The sequence below is a fragment of the Pygocentrus nattereri genome, chromosome 19, assembly GCF_015220715.1.
Source record: "Pygocentrus nattereri isolate fPygNat1 chromosome 19, fPygNat1.pri, whole genome shotgun sequence".
NCBI classification, from domain to species: Eukaryota; Metazoa; Chordata; class Actinopteri; order Characiformes; family Serrasalmidae; genus Pygocentrus; species Pygocentrus nattereri.
Window position 1 is genome coordinate 31,945,930 of NC_051229.1, and position 19,803 is coordinate 31,965,732.

At 40.5% G+C, this 19,803-nt stretch overlaps 1 protein-coding gene across 1 annotated transcript; it reads right to left on the minus strand.

The window, feature by feature from the left end:
• Window positions 1–1,123: 1,123 nt before the first annotated feature.
• On the minus strand, window positions 1,124–19,803 carry afg3l2 (AFG3-like AAA ATPase 2). The gene is made up of 17 exons (XM_017711375.2): window positions 19,621–19,803; window positions 16,331–16,430; window positions 16,160–16,240; window positions 15,890–16,026; window positions 14,786–14,938; window positions 14,598–14,672; window positions 14,144–14,268; window positions 13,749–14,022; window positions 13,151–13,288; window positions 8,318–8,471; window positions 8,084–8,191; window positions 7,416–7,541; window positions 6,402–6,512; window positions 6,109–6,224; window positions 5,649–5,849; window positions 3,982–4,176; window positions 1,124–2,792 (listed from the first exon to the last, which is right to left on the minus strand). The coding sequence occupies exons 1-17, from the start codon at window positions 19,711–19,713 to the stop codon at window positions 2,550–2,552; spliced, it is 2,430 nt and encodes an 809-aa protein (XP_017566864.1). The 5' UTR covers window positions 19,714–19,803; the 3' UTR covers window positions 1,124–2,549.

A 19,803-nucleotide genomic window follows, 5' to 3' on the forward strand; every position in this document is an offset into this window, starting at 1 on the left:
TAAATAACAAATAAACAAATATTCTCACTCAATCATTCGATTAATTCAGAATCCACTCCCTGAGCTGTATGATCTGCGTGCAGGTGATGTCATTGGCTGGGGGGGGGGGGGGGATGTTGTGGGGGGGGGGGGCACACATCCTCTCAGCGCTGAGTCACAGAAGGCAGTGAGGGAACCCTCTTCGTGTCTGTCGTGTCTAAATGTGGACATCCTCCTCAGTTGCTGAATCACGCCTGCTTTCTAATCTGTGCTGCCACTGTAGGGTGGGGTGGGGTGGAGGGGGGCTATTTCTGATCACTGCGTGTTTTGATGACACAGCTCAACACGTGGTCTCAAACAGTAAGTACAAGTTGATCTGGCTGTTAGTTTTGACGAGGTTTTTCCACAGGGGCCACGGCTTAAGGCCAGCATACAGAGAGATTGGCAAGTGCTACAGCGCTCCCTGGTGGCTAGTGCTTCACCTTCTTATGCAAAAATGTTGTTTATATGAAACTTAACAGAATGAGATCTTAACTGACATACCAGAAGAAAATAAAGAATACCAAGAAATAATAAATAAACACCCTTAAATTGTTAAGGATTCTTAAATCACTTCCAACTAGCATCCAACTTTGTGGCTTTCTAAATAATAATATATTTATATATAATAAAAAATAATATATTTATATTTAATAAATAATTCATTAAACACACACATACACACACACACACACACACACACACACACACACAGAGTGAAACAGTCCAAAAAAAAGGACATTCACTGACCGCTCCAGAGTACAGACCCCAACATTGTGTTCAGGGTCAGTTGGATTGTGAGATTGTGAAAGGTAAGAAGAAAAAAAAAAAAAGCAACCAACTGAACATTGGAGGTGTGAAAAAAAAAATCCCTGCAGATTTCTTAGAAAAACTGAAGTAAAGCCTACTGAAAAGAATGGAAACTGTAAAAAATGCAAAGGCTGGACACACTAAACACCGAAAAAAATTAGAACTAGTTTGCAAAATGCTTTTGTGTATTTTTCTATTAAATACGTTTTCTGCTTTTTTCCCCTGACATTCGGTCCTCTCTGCCTTTTGCACAGTGCGTATAAAGAAATAAACAAATAAAAAGGTAAAAACTTACCAATTTTAAATGTATACACATTTATTCAAACATTCAAAACCATTTTCACAAAATACAAATTTACACAAAATATTACAGAATCCAAATTGCAAGAATGCCCCCCCCCCAGTTGCTTGAAAAATGAGCTACTCGTGAGATGCTGACCTACAAGGCCTGCATTCACCACATTAACCTCTGCACTGTTGAATAAATAATGATTTTGGAGATATTTGTTGGTAATCTAGACTAAAACAGACAATACACTGCTTATCTGTGTGCATTCGCTTGACTTATTTTGCAAGCCATGTAACATATTTTGTAAACTGGTCATGATCCAAGGTACCAAGGTAAGGTAAATTAAGTCAAAATAAATCAAGAATTAACACATCCATGAAGGCTGATCTAGGCCAGGAGTTAGGAGGCAGTTGGTCAAATCAATAAGTGTAGTACATTATTTGATTGAGCCACCCATGATGCAAAGCAGATGAACATTCAAATTTGATGGTGTAGAAGAGCATCATGCCAAGTTATGACAGACAAAAAAAAGCAGTAACTCCAACATGGAGTACTCAAGTAAACGGCCTTGGCCTAATAATTAAATATTTAGGCTGATTTTTTAGCTGTAAATGTTTAGTACAATGAACAGAGAATAAATGCTTTCCATTTGTACAGTTAAATAAAAGGAAAGGAAAAAAAAAAACTTTTTCCAGTGTCACAAAATAGTTACCATGTGCTCCAAAAACAAGAGAATTAATGCAGATGACTTCAAGCCCAGCAGATAGGCTATAAATTGCTTCTTCCTTCTCATCTAGTGAACAAACAGCATTACAAACAGTGCATTTTCACCTTTCCAAAGCATTTCACAAACCATGACAGTTCTTTAAATCATCAACCTAATTTACAGAGCCAAGACAAGCTATGTCTTATTTATATGACATCTTCAGAGAAGAAATATTTACTGCAAAATAACCAGAAATTATACTTATTTTAATTTAAAGATACATATTCTTATGTTCTGTATATATCTTTTCTGAAATAGAATTGATCGACTCTACTGCTTTTTGTCAGTGACGTAAAATTCAGACATTGCATTCTCTTCGGTGAGACGTGAGCATTTCAAATGTGGATTTCTAGCAAAGCAGTGATGTATCCCATAAACCAAACCACACTTTCTGCCTGGGGTTTACTGACCAAGAGCTGGCGCAATGAATGCCTTTCCACTCAGCATCCTCTTTCCGTGAACCTCTGTGTTCAGCTGTGCCACAGAAACAAAACCTGCAATATCCCGAGGGTGGCAGTATGGATCGGCAAGGTCATATCACAAGCCCTTCCTGCGGAGAGGGGATTTACCTTGGTTACCTCCCCTTCCCTGAGCAGGACTCAAGTGTCATAAACTTGTCCTTCTTCTTTTAAGAAGTGCTTAGAATCATGTCGTCCTCTATGGCCTCTAGAAAGGCATGCCACCTTTGATTTGGCGGGCCACCTGCTCGTCTGTACTCTCCTCCTTCTCGCTCCCACGCTCCTTATTCCAGTCTTTCAGGCCCTCAGGAAGCGTGGTGTCCTCATCCATTCCGCCCGTGCCCTCCACAAACTCCTCGTACGTTGATTTCTCTGCAAATGGCCGCTGGCCCAGAAGCTCCACCATGTCATTCTTATCCAGTACCTCCTTCTCAAGCAGACGCAAGGCCACCTAGTATGGACAAACATCCCAATCAAACACAAACCCCAGCTTAATATAAAAGCTGATTCAGGTGAAGGTATACACAGAGAAGGGGTTCTTAATTAATAGGTAAGGTTCACTTGTACTTTGCACTTGTGCTCCTTGTACTTCACACTTTGTTAGCCCCTTTTCACTGGTCAGGACCCCCACAGAGCAGGTATTATTTGATGTGGTGGTGTCGCGTTATTGTGTGTTGTGCTGGTATGGCTGTGCTGAGGGACTTTTTAAACACTGACCACTCTATTAGACATTCCTACTTTGCAGGTCCACCTTGTGGATTTAAAGTCAGAGACAATAGCTCATCTGTTGCTTCACATAAACTGTTGGTCATCGTCTAGATGCTGTTGACTGGATATTTACACTGGGTGGACTATTCTCAGTCCAGCAGTAACATGGTGGTGTGTTAGTGTGTTTTGTGTTGGTACGAGTGGATCAGGCACAGCAGTGCTGCTGGAGTTTGCTAACACCATGTCAGCATTACTGCAGTGCTGACAATGACCCATCGCCCAAATAATATCTGTTCTGTGGGGGTTCATGGGGGTCCTGACCATTGAAAAACAGGGTAAAAGGGGGCTATCAAAGTATGCAAAGAAACAGATGGACTACAGTCTGTAACTGTAGAACTACAAAGTGGTCATATATGGTCTGTAGAGCTGATAAAATGGACAATGAATATAGAAACAAGGAGGTGATTTTAATGTTGGCACTTGTTTGAACTGGGAAAAATAATAATAATATATAAAATGTGCCACAATTTTTGTACAGACCACATTTTAAAGATTACTTTTATTTGCCCCCAATATTGAACATAGTTATTGTGCACTGAAATTTTGCAGAAATGTTCTCTGTGGAGAATGTGTGCTTGTTTATCATGTAGAAAATCAACAAAACATGTCTGACCAGGGGCACCCACATGTCTGCATACGACAGTAGATATGCAGTAGACTTCACACCACTGTAATAAACACAGTCATGTCTTATGTTGGCATTCCAGTTGAAACACTAAATAACAGTCTGTTGTGCCTTGTAAAAGCGATCCACATACATGGTCTTCCAAATCCTTCACACCCCAGTCTACTGAGTATGCTGAAACAATCAAGTTATGAAGCTTTGCCTCTGAACACAGACTACATCTTATATCCCCCCCACTTACTCATACCTTCTCCACCTCGGGCTTCTTCTCCATCAGCAGTTGCTGTGTGCGCTGATATGCGGTGCTAATAAGGTTTCGAACTTCTGTATCAATCAGCCGAGCTGTGGCCTCACTGTAGGGCTTCTCTAGGACCATCTCTCCCTGCCGTGGGAGGTCGAAGGACACCTGGCCCACCTTCTCATTCATCCCAAACTGCACTATCTGTGGAGGCAACAAAGTACAAATATTTTACATGAGTCACTTCCATCAAACTACTAACTACTATCATTAACTGTACCTATTCCACTCCACTGCATCTTCAGTGTTAACCTGTTAACGTGTAGTAAGTGCACTAAACCTCACTATCCTGTTATTACATGAAAATTCATGAGCTGTGAAAAAGGTGACAAGTTCAGAGACCAAGCTGCAGTAGCAGGGTCCAGCTGCACCATGCCTAGGAGAAAATTTGTATGACGTGGAGCGAGGTAAGCGACTTTTATTGAGGGCAAATCCAATATCAGGGCAATCACGGTCCAGGGTCATAGAGCCAATACGGATAGAACGGGGCGCAGACATGACAGACAAACCAGAATACAACAGAACAAAACAAAACACAGCATACATCAAACAGAGACCGATACATCAAACAGAGACCGGCAAACACAGGGCTTAAATATACAGGGAAAACGAGGGACAGGTGAAAACAATCAGGGGCGGAGTTACAAAACCAAAACGCACATGGACAGGACTGGGAGGGGCCAATCGTGACAATTTGTGATTTAAACATCAACTCTAGAAGAACAATACTGGGGTAATTACTATGGATTTATTTAGTACATTAAATTCAACCACCATGCAAACACAAGTCATGTCCAAAAACTGCATTGTTTTGATTTTGTTTTACATAATAAGCAATACATTTCCAGTTCACAAATAGGTCAAAAGGTAATATAGAACAATATAGACATCTTCTTTTGAAGATAACTCCATATCATGCACATAGCCCAGTTTGTGTGACTTGTGTAGGCTTCAAAATGGCATGTTGTGTTTGGACCCTGATGATCAGGGTCTGTAGACGGTCACTTAGCTCTCATAGCAGTCATAGCAGTCTATATAACCCAACAAAATCAATTTCAGACCAAAGCAAAGCAGTAGCTGATTGTCTTGGTTGCACACAGTGATAATTTGCACACATTACCCTTTTCTTACCCATATTAGCCCATTATTTAAATGCTATTCAGGAAAGAAATCAGAAGATATGAAAATGAAACTTCACCTCTCATGAAATGTGGATCACTTTTCACTTTTTACGTAATGTTATCTTAGTTCTGATTCACCAATAAAAAATAAATACTATATCTGGGGGTTGGCCAAATAATGACTCTGTTCGGAGGAGAGGATGAACTGAACAGAAAAATGCCGATTCCACCAAAAGCTGACGTATTTGCATGTATGAATAGCATCTAGTACATCATCCCAGCTAAAATAATTCTCAAGTCTAGGTTCCACAGTGATGCAGCTGGCTATGAGGGCTGCAGTCAAACATTAGGCCCAATGCTAAAAATCCTGACCATGCCACAGCCATATCTTATGGTGGTCTAGGCCGATTACTGGAAAAATATCACAACGTTCAATGATACTGAACACTGACCACTGTCATTTAGTTTGACAAAAGTGGTCAAATCTTGCCCTACCTGTGCGTATGCACTCTGAGTCACTTTCTTCAGGTCATCCTGTGCCCCGGTGGTAATGCGGCCAAAGAAGATCTCCTCAGCGACACGTCCACCCAGGGTCATACACATCCTGTCCAGCAGTTGCTCCTTGGTATACAGATATTGTTCTTTGGGGAGATACTGAGCATAACCTAGGCCTTTTCCACGAGGGATGATAGACACCTGATAAACAATGCCATTTAAGTGTTAGAGCATGCAGAAAAGCAAACAGCAATGAGCAAACTTATTCAAAGTGCTGATTAAAGACTGGTCTCCACCTGCATATCCTAATAAATACAGCTATACTATCGTCATTATGAGTCAGTTTCAGCATACTAAGCAAAACCTAGTCAGTGTTTTTTGCTCTTTAAAATACAGAATCTTTCAGTTATAAGAATTTCAGTGTTGCAGAAAAATGCATTAAACACATTTAAATTCACACCTTTAGTAGAGGGTCTGCATGTTCCAGGTACCACCCAGCTACTGCATGTCCTGCCTCATGGTATGCTACAGTTTTCTTCTCCTCAGGCTGCAACACTTGTGTCTTCTTCTCCAGGCCTGCACACCCACAGAGCATCCAAAAAAACCCAGTACTTTCATTACAGCTCAAGAGGTTAAACAGTGTTCTTACTCGGCAGTGTTTTACTACATGAAAGGCTGAACACAGGTTTTCTGAAGCTGTATTTTTCTCCACAATAGCCTGAGCTTACATAATGCATGTATTCTCAATCTCACCTCCGATAACACGCTCGATGGCCTGCTCAAAGTGTTTCTGGGTGATGGCATCAGAAAGGTGGCGAGCTGCTATAAGAGCTGCCTCATTACACACATTAGCAATGTCAGCACCTGACAGGAGCAAAAGAACATGAGAGGTAGCAGATACTTCATTAACAAGGCACAAAAGAAGCAATGATACCAGTAATTGTTACAACTACTCTTTGACCTGTTCTTTGTACCTTTATGTGCAAATGTGACCCTGGTCCCCTCCAGACAATCCACATTCTGGGCCCAAAACAATAACCAATAACTAACATCTTATTGTGGCCGATACAGAGATCATAAACCAATAAAGTGAATGATCATTTAATAAATTATTTTAATATTCTACATTATTTTATGTAGATATTTTGCATTACTTTGTAGAGACTCTTGTCTAAAGCCATTCACAACAGAATACATGGCTTTGCATTTAATTTAAGCAGCTTAAAGATGAAAACTCACAGATTATTACAGTTTTTAAATTATTCACATATTGTACCTCTCCATATCATTACTGCGATCTAGGTTCATAGAAATACTGTTAATCAATTGTCTGTGTAATAATGGACTTCACCTGTTAGATTTGAGCATTCACTGTAAAAAGGGATTTATAAATGTGCAACACTATTTGATGTTAATCAAAAACAGAAATATGTTAATTTAACAAATTTAACCAACTAAAATTTAGTTTGTGACAAAAGATGTTTGTCAGAATTCACATCAGGATGTTACATTATGTGCTTTCGGCAGCCAGCAGAAGTCTAGAAGAAAAGAAATTCCCCCGATGAATGACCACACATGCTTCAGCATGAGACTGAGCTAAAAAGAGGACGTCAGGTAACTGGTTGTAATCACTGGCCGAAATGCAGACTGGTATTGGAATTTAGTGGCAAATAATATATCGGCTGCTAAACTGTCCAGTATTTTTTAAAGCTGACGATCTATGCTGTAATGTAAAGTATGTCCCATTGATGTATTAAAGCCTCTCACCTGAAAAGCCAGGTGTCAGAGCAGCCATTTTTCTGGCTAGAGTCTCCTTGTCCAAATCTGCATCCAGCTTTAGGGGTCTCAGATGCACTTTGAATATGGAGGCTCTACCTTTAATATCTGGAGGACCTGCACAGTGGAGGAGAAAGAAAAAGAAATGCTTAGTTAGCAATGAATGAAGCCTTTTGCTAAAAGCTGTTTATCTGTTTTCAGCATATTTATATAAAGTATTCCCTTTAAAAACACTGGCTAAAGAAAGCTTTTAAAAATAATTAATTCTGATGAGGAGTGGATGATATGGCAAAAATATAGCATTGCAGTACATGAAGGCATTTTCAGGATACACAATATGCATCATGACATTTTCAGAGGTTACCTGGAACAGACAATAGTGTATCAATAGTGTAGCAAAAACCATGAAGACAATGATTTTTGTTTAACTTTGCACACACTGCACTGAACTAAATTCAAATAACAGCCTTAATTATGCTAATAATGTTTCATAATATAAATTATGAAACATGTAGTTTGTGTTTTTTTCTTAACTGACAATATCTACAATATGCACAGAAAAGTATGTCAATTGATCACGATAACAATAACTATAGCCACACTGTCCACCCCTACCTTTCAGGGCAAAAGATTAAGGGTTTAAGGTCTAGACCACAAACCGATGTATATCTGCCTATCAAAGCGTCCAGGTCTCATCAGTGCTGGGTCCAGGATGTCTGGTCTGTTCGTGCCAGCCAGGACCACCACATTGGTGGCAGTGTTAAACCCTATATGGAAAGAACATGGGGAAACATTAGTAGTCTAAACACTGGGCTCATCTTCAGGAATGAAGGCTAAAACTGTAGCCTCGGCATAACTAACTATCAGTTTAACTAACAGCATCTGATACGTACCGTCCATCTCCACTAGTAACTGGTTGAGTGTGTTCTCCTGCTCACTCTGCCCACCAAAATTGCCCCTGCCTCTTTTTCTCCCTACGGCATCAATTTCGTCTATGAAGAGGATGCAGGGTGCATTCTTACGAGCCAAAACAAAAAGGTCTCGAACCTGTGGAATTCAGATTATGCACATATAGTATAAGACATAATCACTGGTTTAAAGTAGGTCAAATAAAAAGAGTGTTACGGTTAATAGTTACTTTCTATTAGAACTGTCACTATTAATTTGTAATTGAGTAATCTATCTGAGTAATACCTATCATTCTGATGATTGAGTGATAATTTAAGTTTTTTTGTAAACCTTTCTGAACCCAACAGAATTCAAAAACACTCTTCGGGCTTCTTTACCCTTATTAGAGTTTAGAGGCTTATAGAACAAATCAAAGTTTGTCAACAAAAATGTTGGCTGTACTTTGGGTTGGATAAAGCATGCAGTTAGTGGTTAAAGCAGCTTGTTTTGTTTTAAGTAGCACTAAATACAAACAGAACAGACTGAACCAAAATATGGTCAATAATGGTCAAATATTGTTGTGTTTTAAACTGTAATATCAAATGTTTTGGGGGAAGTAGGGCCAATATGCCTTTAACAAGTGAAATTTTTCCAACTACTCCTAAGAAAGGACAGAGTGACATACACACACACACACACACACACACACATATATATACAGTGAGTCCAAGAAGTATTTGATCCCTTGCTGATTTTCTTTGTTTGCCCACTAATAAAGACACTATCCTTCTGCACTTTTAATGGTAGATATATTCTAACATGGAGAGACAGAATATCAAGACAAAAATCCAGAATATAATTTTAAAGAATATATTTTAATTAATTTGTATTTCAATGAGGAAAATAAGTATTTGATCCCTCTTGCCAAACACACTCAATACTTAGTGGCAAAGCCTTTGTTTGCAAGCACAGCGGTGAGACGTTTGTTGTAGTTAACCACAAGTTTAGCACACACACCAGGGGGAATTTTGGCCCACTCTTCTTTGCAGATCCTCTCTAAATCACGAAGGTTGGTGGGCTGTCGCTTGGCAACTCTGACCTTCAGCTCCCTCCATAGATTTTCGATCGGATTGAGGTCTGGCGACTGGCTGGGCCACTCCATGACCTTAATGTGATTTTTCTTGAGCCAATCCTTTGTTGCCTTTGCTGTATGTTTAGGGTCGTTATCATGTTGGAAGACCCAACCACGGCCCATTTTCAGATCCCTGGCAGAGGGGAGGAGGTTGTCCCTCAGGATTGTGCGGTACATGGCTCCATCCATCTTCCCAGTGATGCGGTGAAGTAGCCCTGTACCCTTGGCAGAGAAACACCCCCAAAACATTATGCTTCCACCTCCATGCTTGACGGTGGGCACAGTGTTCTTGGGGTCATAGGCAGCATTTTTCTTCCTCCACACATGGCGGGTGGAGTTGAGGCCAAAAAGTTCAATTTTGGTCTCGTCTGACCACAAAACCTTCTCCCAATAACTTGGTTCATCTTTCAAATGATCATTGGCATACTTGAGGCGCGCCTCCACATGTGCTCCCTTCAGCAGGGGTACCTTTCGGGCACTGCAGGATGTGAATCCATTGTTGCGCAAAGTGTTGCCAATTGTTTCCTTGCAAACTGTGGTCCCAGCTGCCTTCAGGTCATTTGCTAACTCCTGCCGAGTGGTTGCAGGACGATTTCTGACCGTTCTCAGCATCATTGCCACCCCACGAGGCGAAATCTTCTTTGGAGCACCGGGCCGAGGTCTGTTGATTGTCATGTTATACTCTTTAAACTTTCTGATAATTGCACCAATAGTTGTTACTTTCACATCCAACACCTTACTAATCTTTTTGTAGCCCATTCCAGCTTTGTGAAGGTCAACAATTCTGACTCTGAGGTCCTGTGACAGCTCTTTGGTTTTACCCATGTTGGAGACTTGAAATCTGTGTGATCTGTCTGATTCTGTGGACAGGTGTTTTTCACACAAGTGATTAGTGAGAACAGGTGGCTTCAGGTCAGGTAACAAGTTGATTGGGAGTGTCTAACTGGTCTGTAAAAGCCAGAACTGCTAATGAATACTAAGGGATCAAATACTTATTTCACTCCATGAAATACAAATCAATTAATATATATTCCTTAGATTTATTTTCTGGATTTTCTTTATAATATTCTGTCTCTCCATGTAAGAATACATCTACCATTAAAAGTATAGAATGATCATGTCTTTATTAGTGGGCCAACGAAGAAAATCAGCAAGGGATCAAATACTTCTTGGACTCACTGTATATATATATATATATATATATATATATATATATAAGAAACTTTTCTCAGGACAACACTATAGAAATGAAACTTGAATATAACTTAAAGTAGTCAGTGTGCAGCTCGTATAAATAGCTCAACACACAGCTGGCAACATAAGTGAATCCACCTCACAGTGAACATGTCCAAATTGTGCTCAAAGTGTCAATATTTTGTGTGATCACCATTATTATCTAGCACTGCCTGAACCCTCTTGGGCATGGAATTCACCAGAGCTGCACAGGTTGCTGATGGAAACCTCTTCTACCACTCCATGATGACATCCTGGAGCTGGTGGATGTTCGACACCTTGAGCTCCTCCTCTTCCCGCTTGAGGAAGCCCCACAGGTGCTCAACTGAGTTTAGGTCTGGAGACATACTTGGCCAGTCCATCACTTATACCTTCAGCAAGGCAGTTGTCAGCTTGGAGGTGTGTTTGGTGTCGTTATTGTGTTGGAAAACATCCGAAGGGAGTGGATCATGCTCTGCTTCAGAATGTCACATTACATGTTGGAATTCATGTTTCCCTCAATCCCTAGTGCTGGCAGCACTCATGCAGCTCCAGACCATGATGCTACCACCACCATGCTTGACTGTAGGCAAGAGACAGTTATCTTGGTATTCCTCACCAGGGTGCCACTACACATGCTGGACACCATCTGAGCCAAACAAGTTTATCTTGGTCTCGTCAGACCAAAGGACATGGTTCCAGTAATCCATGTTCTTGGACTGCTTGTTTTCAGCAAACTGTTTGCGGGCTTTCTTGTGCATCAGCTTCAGAAGAGGCTTCCTTCTGGGATGACGGCCATGCAGACCGAGTTGATGCATTTGGCGTATGGTGTGAGGCGTATGGTCTGAGTAGTGACAGGCTGACCTCCCTCTTCTTCAACTTCTGCAGCAATGCTGGCAGCACTCATGTGTCTATTTTTTAAGCCAACCTCTGGATATGACACTGAACATGTAGACTCAACTTCTTTGGTCAATCCTGTCGAGGCCTGTTCCGAGTGGAACCTGTCCTGGAAAACCGCTGTATGACCTTTGTGGAGAGCAACAATTCTATTTCTCACATCCTCAGAGAGTTCTTTGCAATGAGGTGCCATGTTGAGTATCCAGTGGCCCGCATGAACAAATTGTATCCAAACCACCAAATTTAACAGCCCTGCTCCCCATTCACACCTGGAACCTTGTAACTTTAACGAATCACATGACACCAGGGAAGGACAACAACACAATTGGGCATAATGTGGACATGTTCGCTGTGAGCTGTACTCACTTGTGTTGCCAGCTGTTTAGACATTAATGGCTCTGTATTGAGTTATTTTCAGAGGACAGTAAATCTGCACTGCTATACAAGCTGTACACTGAATACTTTAAGTTATATCCAAGTTTCATTTCTATAGTGTTGTCCCATGAAAAGATATAATCAAATATTTGCAGAAATGTGAGGGGTGTCTATCTATCTATCTATCTATCTATCTATCTATCTATCTATCTATCTATCTATCTATCTTTTGAGAGAGAGAGAGACAGAGAAAGAATGAGTCTGTTGGGAAAACTACCTTTTACTCTCTGCTTCATCCACCACACGTTTAATTTGTAGCTGCTAATAAATTCCTGTTTTTTTGGAGCGCCACCGTGCTTCAGTGTGATTCTGCTGCAGCGAAAAGCAAGCTAAAGTGGCTGGGTTTCACCTCAGACTAGCTAAATTACATGAAAATGCACGCCTAAACAAAGATTTAAAAAGGTCTACATCTAAGCAGAACACTTGTCAGACTCCTCTGTCTCCATGCATGCCTGATATACAGCAAATCTGAACAGCGACTTGAGTGCTAATGTGCTCCCCTTGTGGTGAATATTCAGTCTGCTGAACTTGGCGTTAAATGACAAATCCATGTTTATCGTTCAAGATGAGAACTCATCAATAAGCCACTTCATTGAGAACATAAATTTTAGTCTTTTTTTTTTTTCTTCAAGTAATTGTGACCACTGTAATTCAGATTCATTTCATTCACTGGGTAATGTATTTCTAATTAAACACTTCATTTTAAAACAACTGACTTAAAACAAGTCATTCCTTAATCACCAAACAGGAATGAGACTGATCACAGAGGCTACAAGCAGATCAACGTTTAGTCTGAAGGAGTGGGCTTTTATGGCTGGGAATGGTCACATGAAGCACTTGACACAACAACATAAGTAATCCACAAATCTGGCCCATCTGTTTGGCTGGCACAAAAGAAGACATTACTCATGAAAGACCACCATGGGTCATGTTTTAAGTATGCATAATTACTCTCAGGGGATGCTATAGGCATGTAGCAAATATGTTATGTGTTTTGCTAGAAGTTAATTGACCTAAATGTGAGGAAGTACATTTGGCAAAAAACACATCAGAGCACATCACTCAATGAACACTGCCTGCCACACAAGAGACAATTACTAGGGCCACTGGCAACAAACATATGGCCAAACTGAGAACTTGCTCTTGGTATGAGTTCACCTACCCTAGCAGGGCCAACTCCCACAAACATCTCCAGGAACTCGGAGCCGTTAACAGTAATGAAGGGGACGTTGGCTTCGCCTGCTGTGGCCTTCGCTAGCAGAGTCTTCCCTGTACCAGGAGGTCCAGTCAGAATGGCCCCCTAAGACAGTCAAAGAAGAAGAGCATTTTTCACATATAATTTCTTTAAAGGACACATGACTTTGCATTTTGTAATATTATAAATCAGTTTGAACGTGCAAATGTTTTGGCCAAATTAAAATTTGTGGGTTATTTTTCAATAATTGTCAATGTTCTGCCTCATCCAAGAGGAAAAAAAATTGCTATTGCTATTTTTATCAAATTTCACTACTGTGTAAATAGTTCCTCCAGGCATATTTGTGTTTTCAGTTTATTTTTAAAGATTATTCTGAACTATATAACTGCATTGTGGTTCCTTTTGAGGTTTACAACAAATGAAAACTACCATGCACTTATTATAATAATCTCACTTGCATAATGGTAAAGTTTTTCTTGAATTATTAACTTCAGCATTTCTGTAGTAATTTATCTATGACAGCATATACAGATTATGCATCTGAAGGCTTTAGTCTGTTTGTTACCTTGGGGATCTTGGCACCCAGGTCTTGGTACTGCTTTGGGTTCTTGAGGAAGTTCACAAACTCCATGATCTCCAGCTTGGCCTCCTCACAGCCAGCCACATCCTTGAATTTAACATCAATCTCATCTCGCAGCACTTTGGCAGTGGTCTCACCGACACTGAACAGGCCACCCATACCCCTGCCAGGTCGCCCGGCCCCTGCCGGCCCCCTTCGCAGCATGAAGAGCAGGAAGCCAATGATCAGCACAGTGGGCAGCATGCTCAGGAGGAAAGACCTGGGGTAGAAAAAAGTGGTTTCCAATCATCATACTTCAAGTCTTCAAATGTAGTAACAATTTCAATAACTTACTTTCAGTTATAAAAGTGTCAAGATGTTCAGAGTACACTGGCGCTTACCCATCACTCTCAGTGGAGTAAACCACTGGCAGTCTGTTCTCTCCTTCAATACCGAGTTCCAACTGAGCTGTCTCTAGATTCCGCTCAAACGTGTCCACACTGCCAATGTTGAACCACACGTATTGCTGTTAAAAAACAAGCCCTGCTGGTCAACCAAAAAGCACTTTAAGGTCTTGCATCACATTTCAATATTAAGAAGAGAAAAATGCATCACCAGAAAAATGCTAATATTGCTGATGATAAATAAAATCTACAAAAGGTCAGTAAAGATGGATGAAGAGTTACTTAAGCAGTCATTTTAACCTTAACGTTACTATACATTCTTGGATAAATGTTACTTTGGCTTTACGACTTGGAGGACAACATCAACAGAATGGTTTAAGTTGTTTACAACACTTCTCTGATTTCATTTAACTCACACTGTCAATATCCTTTACAAAGCATGAAAACTCACCCCATCAACTGGTGTCTTCCCTGGAGAGAAAATTACTTTCACATAGCGTTTGTTCACAACCTCTAACCGGTCAACCTACAAGAACACAAATCATAACCCCAGTTTTAGTCTAATGCTTGCAGTTAGACTAAAGCTAATGCTGTAGTATAACGTAAGATAAAATGTGAAATCTGCTACTACAAACGCACAACTCCTTTTGCCAGGTAGCCATTCACAAAGTCTTTCCAGGTGACTTCTCTCCCTCCATCCCGTAAGAAGAAATAGTACGTGACGGCTGTCCAGAAAGCTGCGCCACTTAGAAAATACATACGAAACTCCTTGTCGTCCCATGGAATCTCACCCTGCAAGATAAGATGTTTTAAAAATATTTTTTTATATGCCGGATTCTTCTGAAAGCAGCATGCACTACAGCTAGTTAATGGTAAGTGTATGACAATAAATAAATGGAAACATCGAACCCACAGAAATTCCTTATAGCATGCTTAAGGGTGAACACTACTGTTGTCTTTCCACCAGGGGCAGGGTAAAAAGACAGAACATTGATCAAATCATCTTCGGGGTCATCTCCAAAGATGCTAAAGAATGAGACTGGTAACTAGTTGAAATATAAATGGGAAAGCTCATAACCCTCAACATGGTGTCCGTTTACAGAGAAAGTCTCCTTCGATAAAACAAGACCCAACCAGCTTATTATTTAAGACGGAAGCGGGAGAGGTCACCTTTAGTTGTGGAGATCTATGCAAGCGCAGCTGCCAGAACAACCGAAAAAATATTATTTGGGCTTATTTGAGCCAAACACTACAAACTACTCATGACATTTTGGTTAGATTTAATCAGTATTAATATGTAATATGTATTTGAAACGGTAATTTGGCCTTCAATGTTAAGTTGAACCTGCTCATTCAAAGAGATAGAAGCCTGGTCTTGCATGACTGGAGGACTCATGTCAGATTACAGCCATTTCTAAAAACAAACACTAGCTAGCCAGAATCGCTGTCTGTGACTGACATAAAACCAAATGCAGGCGAAAAAGTAAAGCAAACTTGAAGCTACTCCATTTCTGCTAATATTGTTTGTGCTTACTGTTAGCAGTAGTACAGCAGGACAACTCATGTGACAAGCACACAACTTCCAGAGATGCCCACTTACACTGTTCTATTACTCACAACCGTACGGACAGGTCAGTGTTTGCATTAGAAACTATATCATGGATTTTATGGTAGAAAAACACCTCATGATAATCACTTAGCAGGAGCTGTACCAGACTTTCTGGAAAAAAAAGGCACCCAAACCTTTTGGAGACGACTATACCAGGTAGAATCATCCTTCCTTCCACCCCTTTTGCCTCCACTCCCACCACTGCCTCCTCCTCCTCCTCCACCTCCATCAGATTTCCCAGTGGTCTTCGGGGCATTGCTTGTCTTGGCCTCTGGATTCAAATAAGGAAAAAAATTCAACTCATCTGCACACTGTTTTATGCCTACACCAATGGCTCATGGTGAGTGGATTCCTCAGTATAGCTTAATATTGTCGACTTAAAAGGGGCAGAAATTACACATCACCTTTAGCCTCTGCACTGGGTGTCTTGGGCTCGCCGCTCTTTGGGCCGCCATTCTTGCTATTTGGAAAGTATTTTTCAAATCCTTAGAGAAAAACAAATATAAGACAAACATGACAGCATAAACCCATAAAAAGAAGAGTAACATGCACCTATATTTATGTTGACGGCGTACCTTTTGGAGGCTTAGAGCTTAACCTTCTGTATGCTCCCAAGAACTGGGAAAGCAACGCTCCTCTGTCAAGAGTTTGCAGCACCTCCCTCTGAGTAGATATCTGAAAAACATAAACAGATAAAGTAACAGGGGGTTGGAACACTGTTGATTACCTTTTACACCTGAAATGAGATCCAAATCCAGAGCTACGGTCAGCAGGGAATCACCTCTTAATGCATTTATAACTCTACAAAAGGTGACACCACAACATTGGGGCTTTACAGCCTTAACCAAACAGTTAACAGTGCAGTAAGTTCTAACTAATCAATTATTTATAAAGACTACACTTGGTTAGAACTTTAGTATAGTAAAGCCTAAGGTTTACAGACGTACTGCTGTAAACCAAATAACAGTTAGCTATCAGAAAGCTTAGTAGCATAGCTACGCTGCCCAAGGTTGTCACTTAGTCCAGCTAAATATAAGGCTACTTACGATTCTTTCAAAATGTTCAGAAAAACACAGAAAACATGTACAGGAGGTGTATGTGCTGGCACTGACACCACAAAAGAGATTATTAAAGAGCTCATATAAGGAAAAAAGGAACTCATTGGCTTCGTAGTCTCGAATTTACAAAAATTCAGCCGCGTCAATACGGCTGAATGATTAATCTTTTGAAAACATAATGGTGATTTATGCCTACAGCCCCCAACGTGGCTGTCATGAGAGCACATCCACCATGCTGGAGCACCTGAAGAGGAAACTTGTCAGTTCACTGGAAGAAGAAGATTAATTAATTAATTAATTAATTAGGTAAGACGAGCCGCGTCCCAAACTGCTTATTAGTGTGTGTAAAACTAGTGCATATGCCATTAGAAGTGCCCTCAGTAGTGTAGTGTGTGGTTTGGGATGAGACGATACTTGAGCTAGTGAGCTAATGTCTTACTTCATGTTGTGAGCTGAGCTGTAACAAGAGCTGGGCAATATGGCAAAAAATGTTTTCATGTTAAACAGAATTCATATCGGTCAATATCAATACATGTCGAGATAAATGTCAAATCAGTTTGAAGGCTGATTTTTGCTTCTGGGTGATTAGTTGCCGTTTTAAACTATCTTTTATAGTTGGAACATAACAAACACTGCCTAAACAGTGGAGCATTTCACACATCTGTCATGGTGTCACAGTGGGACAAAGTGTCTGGTGAGCTGTTTTTATCAGCTGGTAAAGCACAGCTGCAGTTTTTGTAATAGTCCTAATTTAAGAAAGAAAACAGATTTTTTTTAGCTGTCTGGTGACGAGTGCTCGGCTGTCCCTTTACAAAGGCTAAACAAGTGGCCAATAAGTGCTAAACTGTTTAGTTTCTCAACAACATCAATTTGGTACGAACAGCAAACATTAGCTGGCTCAGCACGTCAGTAATGGATCACAACGTCTTAGTGCCAGCAGTCCCAACACAGCCATGTCAGAGCACATCACCGTATTCAAACACCAGCTAGAAGACGGCTGGATTTCTCTCTTCTATCGCAGCAGTTTGGGGCTGAACCGCAATATATCAACACCAGACAAACAGAGTCTTCCTTTTAGGTTCGTTTAAACTGAAAGCGGTGCTTTTGTGTCTTGTCTGATCTACAGTATCATCAATTCACCGTGTTGTGCGAGTGATGGACTGCTTCAAGTTATCCAGCTGCTAAAAACAGCTAGCCTGGAAAGATAGCGCTCTCCCACTTTCCAACGCCTCACAGCTTCCTCAGTTTCGTATCAGGGCTGTAACTCACAAGAACCCACTTCTTTCTTTCACTTTTGTTGCTTGGGAATGCACCAATACTAAAATATGACTTTTTGAGTGCTGTACCAGTGCTGTAGTGCTTGTGATTGTGACTTAATGCTGCTAAAGATTGTTAGGATGTACAGAAAGAGGCAAGTTCACTCTAATCTAGTAAAGTAACACCACTGATCTCATCATTCACACTTGGTCACAGGAGAACAGATCACTGGTCGCTCCACTCAAACAGGGAATGTATAAGTCCGCGTTTCAGCCGATGCTAAAGACTCATCTTACCCTAATCGTCGAAAAACTCAGGCCCTCTCCTGGCGACAGCAGAACGTGGAAGTGTGAGAATGGTGTATTATATGGTGTATTATATCAAAAATGTATCTAACATATATATATATCGTGATAATAATTCACCCAGCCTTAGCTGTAACATTTCTATTTTGAAATACATGTTCTCTGGAATCGTTAATGGAGCTGGAACAGAGAAGCAAGTAACTATTATTCACAGCGACCCTGTTCACTTTCCAGATAACAATTCCACGTTTAAACACTGCATCACATTAGATCCGCAACGAAGCAGTGCGCTTCTCTGCAGCAGGAAGTATCTGCTCTCAGAGGAGAGTGAGACTCTCACAGGAGCAGAGAGAGATACTGACTTTCCTTTGTTTCAATAAAATTTAGACAGACAGTAGAGTCTAGACAGACAGCCGAGGGCACAGTGCACAGACTGCACTGTTTAAATTTGACATTTACATTTAATTTTTTTTTTTAATTTACTTGATTTAAGGAAAAAAATGTTCAGTTTTGTCATACTTTATTGCTGCTACTTTGCACATCCTTGGTTATACATTGTGACAGGAAAAATATATTTTATTTTTGAATCTTTTGTATTAGCAGGAAAATCTACATTGTCTGTATTGTTAGTTAGCAAATGCATAAATGCATTGGTAATGTAGCGATCCATAATCCGAACAATCGATTATTCGTTTCAGTAATCGATCGATTATTCCACTATGAAAATCAGTCATTTGTTGCAGCCCTGTACAATACAAGACAATGGATCTGCGCCCTGTAAGCTTCAAAAACTTTCATTATTGCTTGCAATAAATAACGTTTCCCTCTTAAACAGCTAGGCTGCCTATAGTGGAACCACTGACAGTTACACATTCTTAGCCAGTTAATTCAGAAACGTTTCTCCTCTACACTCAAATGGTTAAAATATTCATTGCAATTCATGTCAGCCCTACTGAATGAGGACGGCACTCAATGAAAATATCTAACTGAAGACTTTTTTCTACACAGTAGCAAACTAAATATGTATTACAGTGACTAACCTCACAGAAAACGACAGGCTAAATTTAAATTTATTTAACGTTACAAGCAGCTTCCACCTTATTCACAGTTATAGACCCTATAAATACTGAAACACTAGGCTGGGTAAACTGTTTCTGTAGATTATGTTAGTGAAGGTTAAAGCTCAGCTGTCAATGGCTAAAGCTGGTTAGCACAACAAGCTAAAGCAATGAAGCTGCACCTTACCACTCGCCCACAGTTTGCGGCTCTGTAATTAGACAGGAGAGCGCCGAAAATGCTCCTGCAGCCTCTGGAGAGGCGAAGATATCTGTGTGCCATGGGGGCACAACACGGAGAAGCTTGAATGGACCCTAAAACTGGATATAAGGCAGAGCGCACGGAGCATAAACAGCTTCGACAGCCATACTA

Bases quoted from the DNA above. Each gene is read 5' to 3' on its own strand.
- afg3l2 (XM_017711375.2), bottom strand. From the start codon at position 19,713: ATGGCACACAGATATCTTCGCCTCTCCAGAGGCTGCAGGAGCATTTTC. The intron at 16,431-19,620 runs GTAAGGTGCAGC...TATGTTTTTCAG, and splicing joins CCGCAAACTGTGGGCGAGTG to ATATCTACTCAGAGGGAGGT. The intron at 13,289-13,748 runs GTAACAAACAGA...TGACTGTCTTAG, and splicing joins TGGGTGCCAAGATCCCCAAG to GGGGCCATTCTGACTGGACC.